At 43.7% G+C, this 16,500-nt stretch overlaps 2 protein-coding genes across 3 annotated transcripts; both read left to right on the top strand.

The window, feature by feature from the left end:
• Positions 1 to 498: 498 nt before the first annotated feature.
• nek2 (NIMA-related kinase 2) lies at positions 499 to 7,771 on the top strand. Of its 2 annotated transcripts, none has more exons than XM_004568718.5 (9): positions 499 to 785; positions 3,949 to 4,166; positions 4,259 to 4,499; positions 4,662 to 4,744; positions 4,845 to 4,971; positions 5,732 to 5,966; positions 6,713 to 6,767; positions 6,892 to 6,968; positions 7,226 to 7,771. In XM_004568718.5, the coding sequence occupies exons 1-9, from the start codon at positions 690 to 692 to the stop codon at positions 7,432 to 7,434; spliced, it is 1,341 nt and encodes a 446-aa protein (XP_004568775.1). In that variant the 5' UTR covers positions 499 to 689; the 3' UTR covers positions 7,435 to 7,771. The 2 variants fall into 2 exon arrangements, with proteins under 2 accessions (XP_004568775.1, XP_076730082.1); XM_076873967.1 differs by lacking the exon at positions 499 to 785 and adding an exon at positions 1,966 to 2,512.
• A 1,508-nt stretch (positions 7,772 to 9,279) lies between these two features.
• On the top strand, positions 9,280 to 13,944 carry slc30a1a (solute carrier family 30 member 1a). Its single transcript, XM_076873966.1, has 3 exons — positions 9,280 to 9,354; positions 9,425 to 10,216; positions 12,367 to 13,944. The coding sequence occupies exons 2-3, from the start codon at positions 9,643 to 9,645 to the stop codon at positions 13,257 to 13,259; spliced, it is 1,467 nt and encodes a 488-aa protein (XP_076730081.1). The 5' UTR covers positions 9,280 to 9,354; positions 9,425 to 9,642; the 3' UTR covers positions 13,260 to 13,944.
• The last annotated feature ends 2,556 nt before the right edge of the window (positions 13,945 to 16,500 follow it).

The following is a 16,500-nucleotide window of genomic DNA, read 5'->3' as shown; positions in this document are numbered from 1 at the left end:
GTGCTGCTGAGGTGTCATTCATATGTCGGGCCACACGTTACTAAAACCGCATTCTTCTTTTCAATATACACAAAAAAAACCTGTGCATACTATCTCCTTCCACTTCAGAGAGAAATACATTTCAAAATCAATGGCAAATCCCAGTTCCGTCTTTTGTATAAAAAAAAAATACAACCATCGTAAAATTCAATTTTCCTGAATAAATGAATTTCCTGACCCCGTTTACCTTCACGCTGCGCAGATGCCGGCTCCCAAACCCGCGGTTGCGCTCACCCGGACCATGCGATTCTGGCGCCACCTCGTGGAGCACAACTCCTGTGCGTCGTCTACCCGCTCAACTCTCGCGGTACTCCGGCGCTTAGCAACCTCACAAGTTGCGTCTCTGCGCTGACCAATCGGCTGCCAATCAGCTGCGCGAGCAAGGCCAATCACAATCAAGGATTTCGGCACCAATTTAAACAGAGAGTAATCACTTCCTGTTTTGGTAGTTAACACACGAGTACACGATAGAGGAAAGAAATATAAGGAAATGACCATTTAAACATATACATAGACATAAAAGGCGGTTTAGGATTAAACTGAGAGCCTGTGTTGAAGGACACTACTTCCGGTTTATATTTACGTTGCCGTTAGCTGACGGTGACGCCAGTCCGGTAAGTTTTGAACGTTAGAATCGGTTACAAATCAGCATGCCGTCCCGGGTGGAGGACTACGAGGTGCTGCACACTATAGGCTCCGGTTCATATGGAAGGTGCCAGAAAATAAAGAGAAAAGCTGACAGAAAGGTGAGTAAAACACACTTCCCGCATACCTGTGGGTTAAACTCACCTGCTGTCCGTGAGTCCGCGAGGCAATATTGTCGCAGTCATGTTTTTTTTCCTCCCCCCACCTCAATAAACTTTATTTCAAACCGCTAACAAGTAGCTACCTGCTTGTAGCGTTACAGAAATTTTGAAAATGTAAGCTGTTAGCTTATAATGTGGACCTTAAAAATGAGCAGCGTTAGATTAAAAAGGTCAGTTATTAATGACTTAATATTTTATGTTAATTTTTATATTGATATTAGATATTTATGTTTTACTATTTTATTTTACTGACTTCATCTTTTTTTTTTTTTAAACGTTTGTTGTTGTTGGTAACTTAATTATTCCAATGAAGGAAATTCCTTTCTTTGGGTCAAGGGTTACTTTGAAAATACATCAGCTCTCAATGGGGAGATAAACATGTTGGATATTTACACTCATATAGACTGTGTAATGCATTAGCAATAAAATGATGCCAGATCCCTTGACAAAAGTGAAAATTATTAAATGATTTACCTTTGGAGGGCTTAATTTAAAGACCCTGAAACTCAAAGTAAAAAATAATGTGTAGATTTTGCCAAAATGTACCCAGTAGTTTGAATGGCAGGAGGAACCCAGGATTTCATCCCAATACCTAATGGCAGTCCCTTCATGGATATACCTCCACAGACCCTTACTCACCCAGCACCACACTGGTCATGCTGAATGATGTTACAGACAGCACAAGTTCTCCAAGGCTTCTCAGACAGTGAGCACAGGGCCCAGATCAATATCCCACAAGAGTATACTGGTGCCGAAATCCTTGATTGTGATTGGCCTTGCTATATAGTCACCCCCCCAGAGGCCCTTTTTAAGGTCTGTATTGTGTAAATTCCTGTATTTACCTAATACTCTTCCTGCTGTGCTGTAATCAGTTATTATTTACGTTTGTGTCTGACAGTAAAGCCTGTTTTTCTGGTTTTATAGCCATTGGCAACAGTGACGTGTTTAAATGCCGTCCCTATTTTAAGGAGCATTTCATAACTCAATTCATAACATAATACATTTGATTGTACATTAAGACATTGTATGCAGTTTATCCTTCTCTGCCTCCTGACATCTGACCCACATTAAACTCATGGACTGAACATACACACACCCACAATTAGGGATGGGTACCGGTGTCCGGTGCCATGATGGCACCGGTTCTGACATAAACGGTAGTAACCAGACCGAAAAGCAGCGCACATTTCGGTGCTTTATTTCGGTGCTTTTTTTTTCCTGAGCTGTGATACACTTCTAGCCAATCATTTTACGTTTCCCAGGATAGTAGGCGGGGCCAGGTACGTACGTTCAGTTAGAGCAGAGCTACAGATTAAAAATGCCCAAGGCGAAGCGGTCAAAAGTCTGGCTGTACTTCACAGCAAAATATGCAAACTCAGCAGCAACAAGTGCTTTAAGCTGATACTGTGATATTGTCAAAGGAGGTAACACCTCGAATCCGATGAAACACCTGGCGACGCATAGCGTTTTTTTTAAAAGCCGAGAAATGCGCCGTATTTGATAGCTTGCTGCAAGACCTCACACTGTGCACGTTGGGTGGGTTGCCAGTTATCGGACCCGGAGCAACATCCCCCAAAAACACGAAGAGGAGAGTCCTGGCCCCTAGCCCTGCCAGTGTAGCAGAAATGATGAGGATGATGATGGCAGCAGCAGCCGTTCTTCTCTGCGTGAGTCGCTTAATGTTGTTCGAGTGTAATTTACGTTGAGTAGGCTAACCACGTTATTACATTAATGCATGTAAGGTGAACTAGCAAACATCATCATAGCTACATGCGGCTGTCCTCTTGTTTGATGGCAGATACTCCCTTCACCCTGGACAAAAAGGCTAAAATGACCAAAGAAAAAGTGGGAAACAGCTGAACATGAGAGGTTTTTGGACAAAGTTTGTGTTTTTTTTTTTTTCCATTGTTTAAGCACTGCTTCCAGCCAAGAGTGATACCATATATGCCCCATAGCTGCAGAAAAGGCTAACATTGCTATCTTTTTACAAAAAACAAACAAACAGCTGAACATGAGAGGTTTTTGGACAAAGTTTGTGTTCTCCATTCTTTAAGCACCGGTTCGAGCACCGTTTAAGCACCGGCACCGTTTCAAAAGTACCGATTTGGCACCGGTATCGGATAAAACCTAAACGATACCCATCCCTACCCACAATGGACAACTGTACCCTCAAACACACAATAATAACATGGACTGAACCACCACTCACAACCACTAGCACTTTATATAGCCTCTCTAGAAACTATCTACACCCTCACTTATCTTAACTGCACTACTGTATAGCTCTGTGTAAATAATCATTCTGTACATTCGATAATCTTTAATCCTACAACTGTTTACAACTTGCATAGTTCCCATTTCTGTATAGCTGTATATCTCAGATTTCTGTAAAGTTATTTATTTCATATTCTGTATAGTTTTTCATATTTATATCCTGTTCATAGCCTGTACATAGCTTGTACTCACTACAGCCTGTACATACTTATAGTTATACAATATTCACAACATACTTCATACCGTGTACATTATAACATACCATAATAGACCCATTTCTGTAATATACTCACATCTATATTATTGCTAATATATATTGTAATATATCTATATCACTAAAGCACTTCTGGATGGATGCAAACTGCATTTCGTTGCCCTGTGCATGTGCAATGACAATAAAGTTGAATTCTATTCTATTCTTCTAGGGCAGGAGTTGGGAACTCAAGCCTCAAGGGCTGGTGTTCTGCAGGTTTTAGATATCACCCTGGATCAACACACCTGAATCAAATGATTAGTTCATTACCAGGCCTCTGGAGAACTTGGAGACATGTTGATGAGGTCATTTAGCCATTTGAATCAGCTGTGTTGGATCAAGGACACATCTAAAACCTGCAGGACACCAGCCCTTGAAGCCTAGCGTTCCCCCACCCGTGTTCTAGAATAAAGACAAGTTGCCCGAGTTAGCTTTACTTTTCCATAGCTTCCACTTGTCTTCTTACGACACTGGCCTTTATGGAAGGACATTCTCTGATCTCTGATTCAGATAACCACGGTTCTTTGACTTTTATCTCTGTAATTCTGGTTAATTCAAAGCTGGTTTGTATCGTAGATCCTGGTGTGGAAGGAGCTGGATTATGGCACCATGGCAGAGGGTGAGAAGCAGATGCTGGTGTCAGAGGTGAACCTGCTGAGGGAGCTCAAACACCCAAATATAGTGAGGTACTACGACCGCATCATAGACCGGACAAACACCACTCTGTACATTGTCATGGAGTACTGCGAAGGCGGCGACCTGTCCAGTCTCATCAGCCGCTGCATCAAGGAGAGGTGGGGTTGAATGCTAAATGATACTGACGGTTGCATGCTGGTGAATCCTTTCCCTTCATCGGTGTATGCATGTGTTTTTTTTACCTTGACAGGCGCTATTTGGAGGAGCAGTTCATCCTGCGAGTCATGGCCCAGCTCACGTTGGCCCTGAAGGAGTGTCACAGGCGGAGTGACGGCAGGGCCACAGTCCTTCATCGGGACCTGAAACCAGCCAACATCTTCCTCGACATCAAGCAGAATGTCAAACTGGGCGACTTTGGCCTGGCGAGGATCCTGAACCATGACACCAGCTTTGCAAAGACGTTTGTCGGGACGCCGTACTACATGTCTCCAGTGAGTGGCTTCATGCTGCTGGAGTTTGAAGTGTTTAATCTGAGCTTACAACTTTCCTTGCCTGAACTTTTGATTTTATTCTTGTTTGTTAATCTTTGTTTTACTTCATGATTAAAAAAAAATGGGGACAAATATAATCTCTTTTTTTTTTTTTTCTGTCAGGAACAAATAAACCGGATGTCATACAACGAGAAGTCCGATATTTGGTCTCTGGGATGTCTGCTCTACGAACTCTGTGCCTTATCGTAAGTTTTCCAGCTGTTCCACTTTAGCTGATTTCCCCACTGCAAACTGTTAGGCAGCAGATCTTGCAGTTTTTCCTGCATTTTTCTTTTTCCTCTCCAGGCCTCCTTTTACTGCTTACAACCAAAAAGAGCTGGCAGAAAAGATCAGAGAGGGCAAATTCAGAAGGATCCCGTACCGGTACTCTGAGGAGCTGAACACTCTGCTCGGCAAAATGCTCAACTTAAAGGTTGGAATTGAATTTATTTTTAAAATTTACATGATATGGTGCCTGAGCTATCTGATTATTTTAGATGGTATAAAAGATGGACCATGTGTCCACATCTGGAAGAGGGGAAGTCTGTGCAGAAATACTTCAAACCTTGCATTCTTTCTAACAGCCTGCAGGGGGCAACTGCTCTAGTTTTAGTGCCTTCCATGGCAAACTGGCCCTCAGTAACTACTTTCCCATGACTTTATGGACTCAAGTGCTAGTTTTAGGTCACTGAATAAAACGTGAAGTTAATTTTGTAAATTCTAGTTAAATGAGCACTCTAAGCACTTTTTACCACCACCCACATTCACCCATTCTCACACACATTCATACGGTGCCTTTAGGTGCTTTTTCTAACTTTCTCACGCTTGCTCACTCTTCGGTAGATCCTGAACTGGGCCAATTTGTTGTTCAGTATCTTGTCCAAGGACACTTGACATGTGGATTGGGATGTCATGGTGGCTACATCCATCTTTTATGCGGTCTAAGGTTTTGCACCGACGTGATGCTGGCGTCTGATCTGGAATGGGTTCGGGGCATTTCCACCCTTAAAGTGCCAACAGATATTACCCTAGCCTCTGCTAGCAGCATTACATAATAACTGGACCTCAAACTTGTGGAAATGGGAACTAGTTCTCAAAATGAAACCACTGGCAGTGGCAGCGACACTAGCACCACATTGGCAGGAACAAAAAAGGCTATTTATGTTTCATTTATGGGCCCCTTCTCTTGGCAGGACTATTTGAGACCTTCTGTAGAATCTATTCTCCAGAGCAGCCTGCTGAGCGAGGCGGTTGCTGAGGAGCAGAGGAAGGCACAGTCGCGACTCCAAAGGAGATCAGCTGATTCTGATGTTCCTCTCCACAAACCGGCAGAGACGGCGCACGCCTCGGCCACGGAGATCAGACTGAAGGAGCAGGCGCTGCGGGACCGAGAACAAGCACTGAAAGAACGTGAGGAGCAGCTGGAGAGTAAGACCTTTTTAAGCCCTGCTTTGAGCCGCACATACCTCAAGCATATGTCTGTCAGTGTTGCTGTAGTCTGGCCTAGATTTTGGGAGAAATTAGAAAAACTGTGTATTGTATTTTTAGTAGAGAAATATTTGATTTACATCAGTTTGAAGAGGCTACTTCTAACAGGAACATCCTCTTCTGCAAAGAGGACTCATCAGTATTATCTCATGTTTATGGACTTGTTTTCACATTGGCAGCAATAAGTAAAGTTGAGTAATACCATAGAAAGTACTAGGTACATCTTGCTAAGAGGGTGGAAGTGTAGTTGAAGAAACCTGTGTGGATGGAACAGGTTTGTTCATGTTGCTTGGGGTGTCGCAACCAAACGATGACCTACTTCTACACCTACAGCTCCTGTGTGTGTGTGTGTGTGTGTGTGTGTGTGTGTGTGTGTGTGTGTGTGTGTGTGTGTGTGTGTGTGTGTGTGTGTGTGTGTGTGTGTGTGTGTGTGTGTGTGTGTGTCCAGAAATATGTGGAAATAAGAGATTGTTAGTCACACACAGCTATGATAAAATAAAATGCCTCCTCTTTTCATTCTAAGATTTTACATGTGCAGACATAATGAAACCTTTTAAATATTACCTGATTTTTAAGACCCTCTGAGGGATGTCCTGGTGTTTAGACTTGAAAGAGGGTGTACTTTCTTGAAAAGTGAGGGATAAATTCCCAAACTGAAACTGTCCATTTTTGTCTTTTAATTACAGGAAGAGAGCAGGAGCTGTGTGTTCGTGAACGACTTGCAAATGAGAAGCTCGTGCGGTAAAAAAAACTTTTAAGATAGAAATGATTTAAGCAATTCATTTTTTTTCATTCTAACCATTCTTTGGCAGTCTTTCCAGCTGATTTTAATTTTTTTCCCTTTATTTTGAATCAACCGCTTCAGAGCGGAGAGTTTGCTGAAGAATTACAGCCGCCTACAGCACCACAGGGACACGACACCGATCTATGACAAAGACATAGGTATGGGAATCCAGCAAAGACTTCTGAACTTACTGAACCAAGACCAGAGCTGAGCAGTTTACTTTTAACGTGTGTTTTAACGCATGTGTCGACAATGTGAATGACTTTGGATCAAATGTATTTTATTTTTTTTTATACAACAATAAAGAAATTATTTTTAAAAAGTTGCAGTTCTAAAAGCTCACACGACACACCTCAGAATCACAGCTGTTGAGATTGTGATTTGTTAACAAGTTTACGTGACTGTTTTGGTCTAGATGCGGAGAACCTCTCTCCGGGTAAGAAGAAGGTCCACTTTGCTGGCGAGAGCAAAGAGAACCAGCGGCCCGATGCTCTGCAGAGCGCGCCGTCCCAGGAGCTGGTGCTGCTGAAGAGGCTGCAGGCAGCGGCCCAGCGGAGCCAAGCTCTGAGTGAAATGGAGAAGATGTGCCAGCTCAAGAGCAGGCAAATCCTCGGCCTGCGCTGATCGCACAGGTGTGACCATGAAAGCTTCTGAAGGCCTGGAGTCATAACAACTGGATGAAAATGTTCATGTGTAGCTGTGTGTGTGTGTGTGTGTGTGTGTGTGTGTGTGTGTGTGTGTGTGTGTGTGTGTGTTACTGTCTTATTTTTATGTAGCCTGATGAGTGAGTGTGTTATCTTGGGCAGCTAATGCGATTATCAATGTACTGTGTATAGTTTTTTGCTGTATTTATGGCTGTAGACCTTCTTTAGAGACATCTCTAGAAGAAGGGAGACTATGTGGAATGACATGATCCTGTGATGTCAATAAACAAAGTGATTATATTCATTACTACATTAAAGTAGGCATGATGTGATGATAAATACTTGTTCTATACCATTTGGGGTTTTTTTTTTTTTTTTTTTTTTTTTTTTTTTTTTTTTTATATAGCAGTTGAAATGATGTAATAATTTTAGTATCTGCCAAACAGATATGCTGTATTATAGAAGGAAAGAGGATGTGGTCTGAGAGGTGTTCTGGTGGCAGTGGAGCTGAATCCTTCAGTTAGAGAAGATGTTCTGCTGCCTGTACAGTAAGTGGTGTAGAGGGTCTAGATCACAGGTGTTGAACTCTAGGCCTCGAGGGCCGGTGTCCTGTAGGTGTTAGATATGTCCTTAATCCAACACAGCTGATTTAAGTGGCCAAATTACTTCCTTAACATGTCTCGAAGTTCCCCAGAGGCCTGGTAATGAATTAATCATTTGATTCAGGTGTGATGACCCAGGGTGAGAAACCTGCAGGACACCAGCTCTTGAGGCCTGGAGTTCCCCACCCCTGCTCTAATATGTGTATACTTGATATATCAACAAGCAAACATGACTGATAAATGAGGAATTCTTACTCCACTCAGTTTGTGGGGAAATGTGTGCTTCTCTTGTTTGTTGCCTAGAGACATTACAGCTGTCTATGTTACTTTAACAGGGATAAATCTGTTTGCCCGGCCACAAAAAAAGAATCTGCCCTGGGGTCTATCACAGGGCTGTTATGCAATATGCTATATTTCATATGTATACAGACTGTAGTGGGTCTAAGTTGGGCCAAAACTAGTTTCTCCTGTGGTTTTTCACACTAGCGTAGCAATAGATGTATATGAAAAAGAGAAGTTACAGGCTGGGCTGATCATTTTCATAGTAATGGAATTGTTTTTATATAACACTAGCTCCCACAAGGGGTCATCACTTTTCCATGAAAAGATATTAAAATGCAATTTGCAAACAAGCCTTTGCTTTGAGTAAGTAGCAGATTAGATGTAATTTATTGTTACATCTGTCTTTATTTCCATTGAAGCTGGTAGCTTACTGGCTTGATTACTGAGGTTTTTTGTGTTTGCTTGTTTGGTTGGTTTTTTCTTGGAGGGGGGGGGGGCAACTTGTATTTAACTTAATGTAAAATTAAATCATTTTACAGCGTAAGTATACGGACATTTGGAAAATAAAATATAAAATAAAGGAAGCAATTATAGTGTGTAGTTGGAACATCAGTAAATTTATTTAGGGATTTTTCCGTGATTAAAAGCTGAGTAAAGACCACTGATTGTATAAAAAAGTGTTTTTACTGATAAGGGCTCAGTTTCTGTGATTCTTCGCAGTCACCTGGTTTCAGCTGAAACGCCAAGATTTACGAATCAGTTACGGACCTCATCGCGATATTACAATTGCCATTAGCGTGCGTAGCAACCACCGTTGTTTGGCTTCTTTGCGCCGCCTACTTGCAAGAGTTGCAGAACGTGACCAATTACGTTCCTCTCTGTAGCTCGTCGACCAACGGAAATCGTAGTAGGCGTGTCCCGCTATGTGCCGTGTTCCGTGTGGAAAGTTTACCGGCTCGGGTGCAAAGTTTCAGCCGTCTGCAAAGCGGAGCTCGTCGGCAAAACGAGCGAGGAAGGTGCTGGTATTTATACGGTTGCTGAATCATTTTTTAATCGCCAATTGATTCGGTGTGTGTTTGTCCTCAGATATAGCCGAGTGTTGCTGCCGTCGCCGAATAAGAGTGTTTTACGCGGATGATATTACCAGCGATCGTATTGTCTCAGGGAGCCAAGCTAGCTTAACGTAGCCCGGAGTTAAACGGGAAAGCCAACCAGCGGATGTCGTGGGGATTTCTTGGGCTTTCTCAAACCTGCTGATTTCTTCAACGCTAACTTAAACTTGAATCGACTGTGAGGAAGGAAAAATGGCTTGCGAACCCAATCGTGCCCGGCTGCTGTGCATGCTATCATTGACTTTTGGGTTTTTCATCGTGGAAGTGGTGGTCAGTCGGATGACCTCGTCCCTGTCAATGCTGTCGGACTCCTTCCATATGCTGTCGGATGTCATCGCACTCGTCGTGGCTCTAGTGGCGGTTCGGTTCGCGGAAAAAACCCAGGCGACCAACAAGAACACCTTCGGCTGGATCCGAGCGGAGGTGATGGGGGCTCTGGTCAATGCCGTCTTTCTCACGGCGCTGTGCTTCACCATCGTCCTGGAGGCGGTCGAGCGTTTCACCGAGCCCCACGAGATCGAGTCTCCAGTGGTGGTGGCCGGGGTCGGTGCCGCGGGGCTTCTGGTTAACCTGCTGGGGCTCTGCTTGTTCCACGGCCACGCGGGCGGAGGCCACGGACACTCTCACGGAGGGCACTCTCATGGGAGTAAGAATAAGCGGGGCAAAACGAGCAAGAACTCGAAGGCTGGAAACGGGTCTTCGGGAGAGGAGACCAACAACTTGGTGGGAAATCACAACAGCCCAGGCGATGGGAGACCAAGAAATGGTGAGCAATGAGTTGTTGGTGCTTTAGTTTTGAAATGGACAGTCCACCCTCACTATCTCACCATTAATCTGGATACATGTGCCAGTCTTTATCTTCACTGTTAGCACTCCAGATTGTGTAACAGTGCATCAGCCTGCCCTGAGAACTGCCCAAGTGACTAATCCGTATTGGGGTTTTTTCTTGACATATGTGTTTGGCGTCTCATATTTGTTGGGTTATTCTATCCTTGGAAACATGGTCTCCGTGTTGGTGACATTCCTGGGTAAAGCCTCAGGTTTCACTCTGGCTTCTAAATAATGATAACGAGAAGTTTCTGACTGACACAGCTGAGTCAAACTGAACTCGATTTTAAGTTTTTACCTGAATTTCCACACTGACTGTAGCTTGGGCCGGTATTTAAAACTTATAGTGGGATCCTTGTAAAGTCTCCTGACCCCCTGAAGAGCTTAGTGCAGGGCTGCCCAATCCCAGTCCTCAAGAGCTACTATCCTGCAGCTTTTAGATGCATCCCTACTCCAACACAGCTGAATCAAATGGTTTGATTACCTCTTCAGCATGCCATCATGTTTGGCAAAGGCCTGATAACAAGCCATTCATTTGATTCGGGTGTGTGGGAACAAGGATGCATCTAAAAGCTGCAGGACGGTAGCTCTCGAGGACCGGGATTGGGCACCCCTGGCTTAGTGAGTTACCTTATCTGCTAAATAATTAGTAACTAAAGCTTAAAAATAAATGCAGTGAAGTAGGTGCCCCCCCTTTACACTCACCTGGCTGTCAGCTATCAGCAAGGAATCAGAAGCAAAACAAACTCATCTGCATACAGGCAGCTTTTATTTTAGCTTCTTCTTAATTTAATTGTGCTTCTACAAGGTATTGAGTGGAAGAAAAACCGGTCAAAGGCCAAAGTGGGGCAGCAGCTGGACAATCAGCTTGTCCACCATACATTTTTGTTACATTAAACGCTTCTTACCAGACAAGTTGATTGTACTGATAACCTCATGTTGGTGTCTGCATGTCAGTTAAAAAGTTTCACAGCAGCACTGGAGAGCTTCCGTGGCCCTTTCTGCTGGTCAGTCTAACTGAAGGGTTAAACATACAGAAACTCATTTATTCTTCCCCCCGCACTGTTAGACCCTGCCAGTTTCAATAAATGGGGGTTATATCCCCTGCCCCTCCATGCACTGATTGCTGTTACTGGGCCATACATCAGTGTAGCTGTGGAGTCGACAGCCCCAGACACACCATTAGCCACTGATGAATAGACCAGCTTGGTCCCTGGGATGGAAGCGAGCCATCGTTGCTCAGGTGCCGTTGCCCCAGCTTAGAGTGTGTTGCCTGCCATTACTAACTGAATTTGCCTAATGTGAATTACTGAGCAGCATTTTGCTGCGTTTAGGTTTTTTTCTTTGGTCATCTGGCATGTTGTTTTCCTGAGTGTGGCCTTGGGCAGTTATATAGCACAGATTCAGTCACAAGATGAAGTCTTCAGCAGTGAAATCTGCAACATTGTATGTAGTTTCACATGAACTTTTCCCCTTTCGCTCTTAATAATGGCATTGTATTTAACAGCTGGCTGCCATTTGATGGCATCCAGAGTTTTTACCAGGAGAAAAACAAAACCGAGTAGGGTTCACTGGGAGTTTTTGACGGTGTTGGAAAGTGGGGTTTAATTTTATTCAAAACTGAATACATGTTTTCTTATCACATGACCAAAAACAACAGGACAATGCACAGAATTCTGTTGTCAGGTGACATGATTCCCCCCCCCCCCCCCCCCCCCCCCCCCCCCCCCCACCATCTTAACTATATGATTAACAATCGTTCAGTGTGCATAGTCCCCATGCTCAGAATGGGCCCGTGGGGTGGGGTGGGGGGTACAGTCAGTCTAGACAAAGGGACTGTGTTACCTTAGTCCTTGCAATTTCTTACAATTTGATAACCTAAACTGTGTTATTATGGTTTAGTATATTAAATACTAACAAACCTGTTAGCCCCAGATAAAATCTTCTTTCAGGGTGTGTGGGAAACACATGCTTCTTTATGTAGGATAAACCCTGGTCTATATAATTTGTGTGAAACCTGTGTGTCAAAGTCCATTTGATTATTTAACTGTTCCAAACTAATCTCTGTTTTCCCTTTTTAATCTTTAGAAATCAGCTGTAAAGGCAGCACAGAGGTGCAGATGAATGGAAACACCCACTATGAGGAGATGGATCCCGACCACGACTCGTCGTCGCAGCTCAACATGCGCGGGGTCTTCCTGCATGTGCTGGGCGACGCCCTGGGCTCCGTCATCGTAGTGGTCAACGCTGTAATATTCACCTTTGTGTGGCAGCCCTGCATCAAAGGTGAGAAGTGCGTGAATCCGTGCGTCAACAGCCACTCCGCTGACCATTACCATGACAACAACACCGTTGTCGATCTGCACGTGGGTCCAACTGTGCCGACCATGAAGTTCGCCGGCCCCTGCTGGGTTCTTTACCTTGATCCCACGCTGTGCATCATCATGGTGAGCATCCTGCTGTACACTACCTACCCTCTCCTCAAAGAGTCGGCCCTCATCCTGCTGCAGACCGTGCCCAAGCAGATCAACATGCACCGGCTCAACGAGCGTCTGCTGAGCCTGGACGGCGTCCTGGCCATCCACGAGCTGCACATCTGGCAGCTGGCCGGAAGCCGCATCATCGCCACGGCGCACATCAAATGCCACGACCCCACATCTTACATGGAGGTGGCCAAACGCATCAAGGACTTCTTCCACAACGAGGGCATCCACGCCACCACCATCCAGCCCGAGTTTGTCACGTTCAGCTCAGAGTCTCGAGACTCCCTGTGCGAGCTCTCCTGTCGGACTCAGTGCGCTCCCAAGCTATGCTGCGGCGCTGCGGACAAACAGAACACTGGCTCTGACAAGAAGGCTGCAGTCGCTTCAAACCTGGAGGTGATCAGTGAGACTTCAGAGGCGGCGGGGGTCGTAGTTCAGGTGTGCCCTGGGTCTGAGGCTGAGGTCAGGATTGCCAGAGAAGTGGAGTCATCTCTGTGAGATGAAGGGTGTGGAGAAGAGCAGAGGAGAAGCAAGAAAACCTCCACTTTGAGCAAAAACATCATCATCATTTGCAGGAAGCTGTACTTTTTGTGGCTTAATCATTTCCCCCGATAGGTCCTTTTATTTTCGATTATTGCCCATCTACACGCCTGAACCCCTTTCACTCCCTCCCATGTTCATACATTGAGCATTAGTTCAACCCCCCCAAGCCTCTCCTCCGCCACTCAGTCCCTCCCTTGTTGTCTGTGGCTCTGGCAGTATGAGGGTATGGTTGCGATGCATGTTGGGTTGCACTGACCTCATCTCCACTAGTACTGGATCAAGGCCTGCATGAGCGTCATTAGCACCGTGTTGTGATGTCTCATCTCGTCTCATGGTGTTTCTGTGCCAAAGCTTCTCAGTGGACCGAAGGGATCAGAGGGACATTCCCTCCTCCAAATGGACACACAGCACACACATCACTAGGTTATTTATTTAGCCTATGGACCTGCTGGAAAAGAGTCTACCTTCCTGTTTTTTTGTGTAGGCTTCAAGCACACCTATTTTCTTTACCCTCTGGCCTCCAGATGGAATAGTATTGTATTGCATAATAATTTATGTACCTAAGTTATTAGAAATGATCTATTCTCTGTAGATGCTGTTTGTAATGTTTAGTTTGGATGATAAACATTTATTTTTTCTCTTTTCTCTCTTCTTGAAATCTTTTGACAGACCATCTATGCTGAATTCAGTTTTTTTTCCAGGTGTGATGTTTTTTATAATGATTTTGTTTCTCAGACGTTTTCGTCTGGCCTTGACTCGGATTTAATTGCAGTCGTTAGCTGGATACAAAAGCCGTACCAACACCTCTCTCACCTTGCCTTTTAATTAAAGAAAACTGTTGCAATATGGCACTAAGCATAGTCGACTCGGTGTAACAGGACTTCTCGCAGTGGCACAGTCACCTAATTAATTAAATAAACGTTTATTCTTAAATTTCGATGCCTCGCAAGCCAGAGAGTTGCAAAGAAACGAGCACTGTTCGCCATTTAGTGAAACCTCCGTCTGAATTTGTACCGGAAAGCTTTCTGTTGGCCTGTTGGGTTTTAAAAACCCTCATGAATGTGTTCGGCACCTTGTCACAATCCATGCTGAGGGAGGTTTTTTTTTTGTTTTTTTTGTTTTTTTTTTTTATTTTAAATATCTATATATCCAGGACCTTCTGTGTTGTCTGCATGACCAAACTGAGACCTGGTGTTCGACTTTTTAACAGCTCCACTAAGAGCTCTAGTTGCTGCTTACCAGCGTCTGCTGGTATCCTACTATATTACTCATGACAGTGTGTGGGGGAATGACTCATCATATAGCTCTGTGTGTCCTCTGCTGTGGACAGCTGAGCCGAGCTGGTTGTTTGCTGAACTGAAGTCCATACAGTGGCCTTTGAATTTGTTTCGACTTTTCCCCTCATCAGCACAGATACCGTGTGAAGTTGACCTGTTGATGAGTTTTGGATTTCCACTCTTTGATTTATTTTGCATTATAGAAATGTGTTCTGGGATATGTATTTTTTTTCCATTTGTAATGTTTGGTCACTTTTACTCTTTTATGACTTGAGCTCTATGTGCAAATCGAAAACAAGTGTGTGTGCGTGCGTGCGTGTGGTGGTTTTTTTTTTTTTTGGTTTTTTTTTTGTTTTTTTAATTTTAGTTATGATGAATCAGCTGATGTGTTTTTGAACTGTATGGTGGCATGCAAAAGTTTGTCCACTGCTGGTCAACATGACTTCCTGTGACTAGTTAATAAACAATTACCTTATTTCCAAAAGGCAAATAATGGTTAATGGACTTATTTTTAAAGTGTGTAAATAATAGGTTTACCCTCTGCATGGTCACTTTTTTCTGTTGGTTGACTGTGAGGGTCTTGGAAAACTGTCAGAAGTCTGCACTTCATCTTCAGATCTTTTTGTCCAGTGTTTGCCGGTATTTAAATCAATCCACTCTTCTTTTCACCAGTGATTGCAGGACTGGCTGCAGCACAGCATGGTCAAAGCCATCCCCATGCTTAACAGTTGAACAAGTATTCTTCTAATGAAAGTCCTTATCCATTTTTTTCCCCCAAGCATACCTTTGCTTATTTGGCCTGATGAGTTTCGTCTGCTGACTCTCCAATGAGTCATATTTGCACGTTTCACGGCGCAGGAGGTCGGTGCACAACGTCTCCAGCCTCTGATAAATCTTCCCAAAGGTCAAAGTTTTCCTTGTCTTTCGCACCTGAGCTGCATTTCCAGTATACCTTAAATTCTTTGCAGACTTCAGGATCAACTATCTGAAAATGCTTTGCTCTCTCCTCCTGAGTGGGCACCACTTGTTTTAATCTCCAGACTGCTATGGAGCGCCTTAGAGGAGCAATATCAGAGTGTATAAAGCTTTAAAATATGAAACTCACAACTTTTCCCAGTTATCGCGAATAAGCCATAGACCTAAAAGCAAATTAAGGTCTGAGACTTTAGTAAAAATTATTTGTGAGGTCAAATCTTGCGTAAAATGTTAAAAATCTATAATTTTCTGCCTTCTGGAGATCAATCCATCCTCTGTTTGCTTAGCTGTTCACAGTAACCTAAACTATTTTGCAAATTATCCACACTTCTGCATGCCACTGTATTGACATATATACCTAAAGTACCTGTCTAGTGTGTTATTGTGAAATTAAAGCAAAACATGTTCGTTAAAGCTGAAGAACCCGAGTTAGTCTCATTCTTACTTTCTCCAGCTCTTCAAATGTACATTTTTACATAGAGCACCACTTTTTAAAAAGTTAGTAAATTACAGAAGGTGGAAGGTGGTAATGGCAAAAGCCAGAGCACCTTTCAGCTTTTCCCTGCTGCAGAGAAGGACCAAAGGAGTGCCCAGGGGTGCCTTTGCTGCCCTAGATAATCCTACCTCAGTCAGGAAATTGTCCAGTAACCCTGGATCAGCTCCAAGTTAACTTAACATGTCAATCAAACAAACACAAACGGAAAACAAGCACGAAGTGAAGCAAACCTGCGAAAGAAGACTGAAATGACCACAGAAAAAGACTTGTGAGAACTTTCAAATGCACAAAACACCCACAAAGAAGCACAAGGTGAAACAAGTGGTGCATGTGGGTTTGCTGCTGAGGTTAAGGGGAAAAAAAAGGTAAAAAGCTGTCACTCAAAAAGAATCTCAGTGAGGATATAGAAAAGAGTTTTAAGCAACAATTAAGTATTTTCTAAACTTGT

This window comes from Maylandia zebra, linkage group LG15, assembly GCF_041146795.1.
Source record: "Maylandia zebra isolate NMK-2024a linkage group LG15, Mzebra_GT3a, whole genome shotgun sequence".
NCBI classification, from domain to species: Eukaryota; Metazoa; Chordata; class Actinopteri; order Cichliformes; family Cichlidae; genus Maylandia; species Maylandia zebra.
This window is presented reverse-complemented; position numbering and strand designations above follow the sequence as displayed.